The sequence below is a fragment of the Takifugu flavidus genome, chromosome 8 (assembly GCF_003711565.1).
Source record: "Takifugu flavidus isolate HTHZ2018 chromosome 8, ASM371156v2, whole genome shotgun sequence".
NCBI classification, from domain to species: domain Eukaryota; kingdom Metazoa; phylum Chordata; class Actinopteri; order Tetraodontiformes; family Tetraodontidae; genus Takifugu; species Takifugu flavidus.
In genome coordinates this window covers 14,007,244-14,014,045 of record NC_079527.1, presented here as the reverse complement: position 1 = coordinate 14,014,045, position 6,802 = coordinate 14,007,244, and the positions used below count along the sequence as shown (strand labels likewise).

The 6,802-nt window shown below is 44.9% G+C and overlaps 2 protein-coding genes across 2 annotated transcripts; one reads left to right on the top strand and one right to left on the bottom strand.

Moving 5' to 3' along the window:
- Positions 1 to 14: 14 nt before the first annotated feature.
- pqbp1 (polyglutamine binding protein 1) lies at positions 15 to 1,877 on the top strand. The gene is made up of 6 exons (XM_057040712.1): positions 15 to 168; positions 257 to 368; positions 577 to 677; positions 778 to 969; positions 1,060 to 1,117; positions 1,526 to 1,877. The coding sequence occupies exons 1-6, from the start codon at positions 102 to 104 to the stop codon at positions 1,674 to 1,676; spliced, it is 681 nt and encodes a 226-aa protein (XP_056896692.1). The 5' UTR covers positions 15 to 101; the 3' UTR covers positions 1,677 to 1,877.
- Positions 1,878 to 1,885: 8 nt separating this feature from the next.
- Positions 1,886 to 5,905, bottom strand: gpkow (G patch domain and KOW motifs). Its single transcript, XM_057040662.1, has 11 exons — positions 5,685 to 5,905; positions 5,351 to 5,496; positions 5,128 to 5,273; positions 4,055 to 4,161; positions 3,691 to 3,895; positions 3,458 to 3,590; positions 2,766 to 2,934; positions 2,509 to 2,629; positions 2,367 to 2,436; positions 2,171 to 2,256; positions 1,886 to 2,093 (listed from the first exon to the last, which is right to left on the bottom strand). Exons 1-11 carry the CDS (start codon positions 5,885 to 5,887, stop codon positions 1,965 to 1,967), a joined length of 1,515 nt encoding a protein of 504 aa, XP_056896642.1. The 5' UTR covers positions 5,888 to 5,905; the 3' UTR covers positions 1,886 to 1,964.
- Positions 5,906 to 6,802: the final 897 nt, after the last annotated feature.

The window sequence follows — 6,802 nt, the reverse complement described above, 5'->3', positions numbered from 1 at the left end:
TGCTTTTCGCATAGTTGTTTCGCCATATTATCCGACCAACAACTGTTGAAGACATCTGACCACGGTTTGCTGCAGAACCCCTACCTTCTGTCTCCTGCAGGATGCCTCTTCCACCAGCACTGCTGGCCCGCTTGGCCAAGAGAGGCATTGTTAAACCATCAGACCAAGGTAGGAGAAAACACTCCTCATGTCCAAAAGAGACATTTTCTCTCCTTTAATCACCATTTCTGTACCTCTTGTGCCCCCCCCAATCCAGAGGTAGACGAGGAGATCATCGCTGAAGATTATGACGACAATAATGTCGATTATGAGGCCACGAAACACGAGAATCTGCCACCAAACTGGTACAAGGTGTTTGATCCTGCTTGGTACGTGTTTCTCAGTAAAATGCATTATTTTACATTCACTTATATTTTCAGTCAACTGATTGATGTTGAACACCACAGTTAGGCAGTTTTTGGTTGGTAGTTTTATCCCTAACTGTTCTACTATCTTAACTACGATTGATAATTAATGTTTCAGAAAGACCGTCATTGGACATTATTCTTTATTACACAAGAATTTTCTTGTCTGCAGTGGTCTTCCTTATTACTGGAACGTGGAGACAGATTTGGTCGCTTGGCTGTCTCCAAATGATCCATCTTCAGTGGTTACGAAGGCTGCAAAGAAAGTCAGAGGTATTAATCTAGTTCTTAAGAAGTAATTAATAATTCATTTGGCCTCTGCTAATCGCAGCCTGGCTGTGGTTTGTTTCCTTCTCTTCACCTGTGTTCATAGCTGAGGGAGGAGAGGAAAGAATCGAGAGACACGAGAAACTGGACCGAGAACGGGAGCGAGAGCGTGAAAAAGAGAGAGAGCGGGAAAGAGAGCGGGACAGGGACAGAGAGAGAGATCGAGAGCGGGACGAAGGGAGGGACAGACGCCGGCCGAGGCGAAATGAAATAGCACCATACAGCAAGAGCAAAAGAGGTACTGATCATAGTCCATCCATCCACGTTGATATTGTTTAAAAAGATGCTCTTTATGTGTGTGGATGCTACATATTTATCTTCTTCACAGGAAAAAAGGATGATGAGATGGACCCGATGGATCCTAGTGCTTATTCTGATGCCCCGAGGTATGTTCTGACAGCCAGCAGGCTTTCCCCACCCGAACCAGTTAAAGGGGGAAATTATTATAAATTAGTGTGCGATTTATCTCCTGATGAGAACATATTTTTAATATATACTCAAATACACAGTAATGTACATAAAATACAGCTTCCCTCTGTTCAAATGGGTGTTTAATTTCACTGAAAGTTATTTCTAGTTATCTACATTTTTGAGTATCACACATCCTTTAATTGGATTTTTAACAACAGTAAGAAGCCGCTGGTGCGTCACAGCTCCTCCCAATGAGATGATCAGTTATGAGGGAACTCCTCATCAGATGTTTCTGGGCCGTGATTAAAAATTAGACACGGTTCCAGAGTTTTATCGACTCCCAGAATATCTGAATGAGTTGTGCTCAAACTTTTTGCCAACAGGGGCTCGTGGTCGAGTGGTCTGCCCAAGCGCAATGAGGCCAAGACGGGGGCGGACACCACGGCGGCGGGGCCTCTGTTCCAGCAGAGGCCGTACCCGAGCCCAGGAGCCGTCCTCCGGGCTAACGCCGCCAACCAGATCCCTAAAGAGTGACCTTGGGTCGAGGCCTCTAGCAACACAACAGAAACAGCCGGACAGTTTCTCCCCACCTCCATTTGGAAACCAGCGTTTGGTTTTTCCTGAAATGTTACTGCCGAGCTGTCAAAACCCGTTTGTAAATATGTTTTTATATGACTTGTTTGTGGCATCATCATTTGCTAATAAATGAACCTTTCTTCTGTGATGAACCCTGTACCCACGAAGCCTTTCCAGAGTTTTATTAGACAACTGCATGGAGTTAAAATATCAAACGTTACGAAACAATAACTTAAATTACGGGAATCAACGATCCGCCCCTCCGACGTAGTGACAAATGGTGTCATAGTCCAGCGTGAACACTTTCTCCTCGTATCGGTCGAGCTGAACCAGCGCCCTGCATTTGTTCTTGTCCCTCTGGAGAATACGGCCGACCTGGAGCAACAAACAAGCACCACTGCTTTAAAGACAGTCGGGAGGAGGCGGCGCACCTGTACAGCCGCTCTGCTTACCTGTCCTCTCTGCTCACCCAGGACAACCATGATGGATTCATTGTCACCTTTTGGGACGATCGTTTCCAACATTTCCTGCTTCACATCTGACGGGAACACACAGGTTACTTTATGGCCACTATAAAGGTCTATTTAACATCAAAGCAAAGTGGAAAGAACCAAACCCAGGTGGGTCCCAGGTGCACCGGCGACTCACCGTCTACGAGTCGACCCTCTTGGGTTCGACACACGCAGGAAGTCGGCGTCAGGACGTCCTCCACAAACATCTAAGGGGTGATAAAACCAGCTCGATTACAACCCTAAGCAGCAGCTGGAGCTCACGGTGTTTCCGTCACTACCTTTGAGTTGTAGTATTTGCCTCCTTTGAAATCTCTGTCGATGAACCGAACCTTCAAATCTCTCTGAAGCCAAGAAGGAGGAGCTGGTGGTTTCCGTGTTTCTTTCTCTGGATGTTTTTCTCTATAAAACACAAGCACAGATTTCAAAGATGCGTTATTGTTCCGACTAAAACTCAAAAATATGAGATTTCTGACTCTCTACACTTCGTACCAAACAAAATGTGTTTTCTATTAAACCCAGGTTAGTGCATCTTTACCTTTTAATGGGAATAGATCTGTCCGGACTCGACTCTCTGTGCTTCCTCTTCTTCTCATCTTTTCTTTGGTGTTTTTCTGAAGAATTGTGTTTCCCCTCATGTCCATCGCTTCTTTCTTTCTCCTCACGTCTTTTTGGATCCTTTACTTTCTCAGCTTTGCTGAAATGACCTGTTAATGAACAAACCTTGTGAATGCATTCTATGCCAAAAAGCTCAAAAATAAACAAGAGTTGTCTCAAATGTTTGACCTATGAATGTTGATGATGGGCGAGGCAACTAATCACCCTGGCAGATTAATTTTTTGATATTTACTATCAGAATAGCAACCAGTAACTGACAGATAGACAAAAGCCACATTTCTGGTCGCATTAATGGTTTCCAGTGTTTACACTGACAGCTTTATTCTGAAACAAACGTGTCCGGTACAAGTGGACCTCTGCCGGCATTACGCGTTCCCTGTGTTGGCCTGCAGGGGGCAGTGATGCGCATGATGACCGCACATGTGGTGCATCTCTGATAGTTTCCTCTAAGAGTCATTAAACAGGCTGAGATACATTACTGACGCCTCATTCTATGCCAGTAGTTTAAATGTGGAAACATACACTGTGACTATCTAGATGTGTTGCTACTCTCTTAAAGTGTCACTGAACCACAAACATCCCACGAGTCTGTAGTTGATCCAATTTACTTACTGAGGTCTTTGCTGTATCTGTCATATTCTTTGCGGCCAACTAATTTAACGATATACTGGCTGATGTCCACAGTCCTGCCACCAATAGCCAGTCTCACCACCACACGAGCGTTGTCTGGATAAACACCCTCAATCTGCCGCGCAGCAGAGATTTGGTTAGTAGAGAGTTGATGCACACTGAAGATGTTTCAAGCCACTCTGGCCTGGTAAAAACTCAACTCAGATCAACTCTACCTTGCCATATTTGTCCTTATGTGGCCCCGATTCCACAAGCACACAGCTGCCTGGGCCCATTACTAGCTCCTCCTCCTTGACCCGCTCGTCCCCTGGCTTCGGGGGCTGCTTGTGTTTGCTGGGCTCCAGGTCCTTTATCAGCGACCGGTCGGCCCCGAGACCCAAACCCTTCGGTCGGACCTGATGTTCAACCGCCGTGACATGTCTGTGGATCAACATTATATCAGGATAAAGCGGGCGCGCGACGTCTCCATACAGTCTAAAAGACTGCAGTCTTTCCCATCCCATCCAATTTCACAGCACAAGGTGGTTCTTAAATGTTTGAGCCCACTTCGATGTTGAAGAACTCCCGCGTATCACTTACTGTTGAAAGGTGCGTCCAATTCCTTCCGATTTGTTCCAGCCCATTCCCCTGATCATAGCGTAGCCGTAGGCCTCAACAGGAACTTGCTCATAATCTGCCTCTGCTGACTTCAACACACACAAAGATTAGCGTGGGCATTGGACACAATCAAACAAAGACACCGTTTAGGAGAATCTCTAGAAGGGATAAATTATGTTCTGAAAAACAGGCACGCGCAAAAACGTCAGCGACAGCCGACTGTCAGAGGGAAACGGGCCGTGATGGCTGTCTTAGTCAGCCTTTTGGCTTCGGGCTGTCAGACTCAGATAACCACTGTCACCAGGCAGAAGCCCTCATCTGAGCCACGTCTCGACTCATCGACACTGAAGGCTTCGCTTTGAGGGAAACTCTGAGCGTCCGCGTTCTCAGCGAAGACTGGATTAAAATGAGCTGCGGGGCAGACTGAGCACGTTGGCGTCCACTCTCACATCGACGGAGCTTGGGAGCAAATAATGGATGACAGTGACGAGAGGGAGTGGCAGAAATAAAAGAAGCAGGGCTGTCACTGGCTGTCCCCGTGTCTCTGGGGAAAACGCCCACGCTGGAGTGTAACCCAAGCTTTACCCAAAAAGTCCACCGTGTCATGCAAATCTTTATGCACAGCAGGGATTTATATTATTTATCTGAATGCCACAATTCTCACACATTCACATTTCAGTCAAAACACTCATCCAAGCATTTTGTTCCAACTTGCTTAAGGATCCGTGGCTTTAATTTAGCTGTACTCTCACTACAGCATCAAAGGAATCAGCTCAAACACCAAAAGTTGAGATGTACTCTTTAGACAGACAAGGAAACAGCGTGATGAATGTTCACGTTTCCTTGCTTTAGGGCATCAGCGACCCTCAAATACAGGTTTCCTGAGTTCAGATTGCTGCTCCAGCGCAAAAGGAGCAATTCCATGAGCTTTCATGTACATATATGTGTATACTATCTACCAATGTCCCCAAAAAACAACTTAAAGTCCAATCATGGCAAACTGTATCGCAACGAAGCTTTACGAAGGATCGGAACTCAGTGATTTGTGTACTTACAGATTCAGGCCGTAGATCTACCTTGATATGGTCCCCATCTTCAAAGCCTTCTGGCACTTTATTCTGCATCAACAAGGGAATGTTTAAGTTCAGGAGCTTCTCTGGCTGGGGGCCGTTCTGCCACTCCTCAAGTTGCCTCCGGGAGTCTAGAAACGAGGGCACGGTAGCATCAGCCGACCAAACAAGACACAGGAGATCAGCCGCATCTTCCAAATGGTCTCACCTTCAATAAGCTCTTTGACAGCCTGGGAGTCCACAGAATTGTGGTCCTGGGCTGTTTTCTCCCCATCTCCCTCACTCTGTCCTTGTTTGTGCCAGCGGTTCTTCACAATCAGAGGGATGATGAGCTCTTTGGGCTTCTCTGATGAACTGCAGCAAGGTTCAGTTCATCAGCATGACAGCAAAAGACAAACTAAACAGATTTCTGTGCAGTTAATCCGGATGCGCCAGCAACAACTAGTATGTGACAAGAACAGCTACTTTACATCGGGGAGTTAATTACATGCATCAAACCAGCACTTACGTCACGGCGATTAGCATTAGCATTTGACTCATACCTTTGCAGTAGGCGTTTATCAATTCCGGTTAAGTATTCTTTTTCGTCTTTATTGGATGAGACGTCGGCACCTGAAGATTTAAATTTGCTAATTGTCTTGGTGAAGCCGAATGAAACGGCTGCGGGTTTTCTTTCTTCTTGGTCCTCTATTGCCAGAACACTCTCACCGTTGGACGCCATTTCTGCGGGAAAGACGCAGTGCATGATGGGAAACAAGCCACACCCCCACACCCGTCAAACAGGAAGTTGCTTTTCTTTTCTTTTTTTAACTAGACCAAGGCGTCTGTTGGACTGTTAGCAAAATAACTCAAAAATTTATCAACGCATTTTGATGAAATTTTCAGCAAATGTTGATGATGTTTCAAGGAACAGCTGCTTGAATTTTGGTGATGTTCTGTGGATTCCATAGTGACATTGACCTTTAATCAGCCAAAGCCAAGGAGCTTTCATCATAAAGCATCCTATGTTGGTTGCAGTCTTTTAAAATAGTCATTCACAAAAGTAAGGCAATCTTCACATTGGAGGGTCGTGCAAATACATTGGTCACAGAATAAAAGCTTTCTGCTTGTTCTGGACTTGTGTTAAATTCGTGAAATGAATGAGACTGAGGAGAAAAGGGTTTTTTCTCTGTATTTAAGAAGGAACTTGTGGACCATCTCATTGCCAGAGTGTTGAAAACCAAGTTACTCTTAGCATCCATGGTGATGCCAAACACAGCGCTGGTTATTATGAGAGGAGAGATTTTATAACAAAGATCATCAGCCTTATTAATTTCATAAATACTACAAAAGTCCAGGAGGATCAGAAAGTTTTTATTCTGTGCCCAATGTATATGCATAATCTTCCAATACTGCAGAACTCCAAACACTCAGATAACCTTTTAGTTCCTGGTATGATTTGGTGATTAATTAATTAGCTCATTTACAGCATTCACAACTACTGCAGGTGCAGTTGCCTCACCTTTTCTTATGTGAACTCAATCATAGTCTTTATCTTGAAATTCCTGCAGGCGTCTGTTTAAAATTTTTGAAAGATATGTTGTATATAAAGTTTTTCCCCTTGATTGACTGTCGGAATGTGGAGTTGGTGTTCTTGGTCAGATCACGTTGATTTGCACAT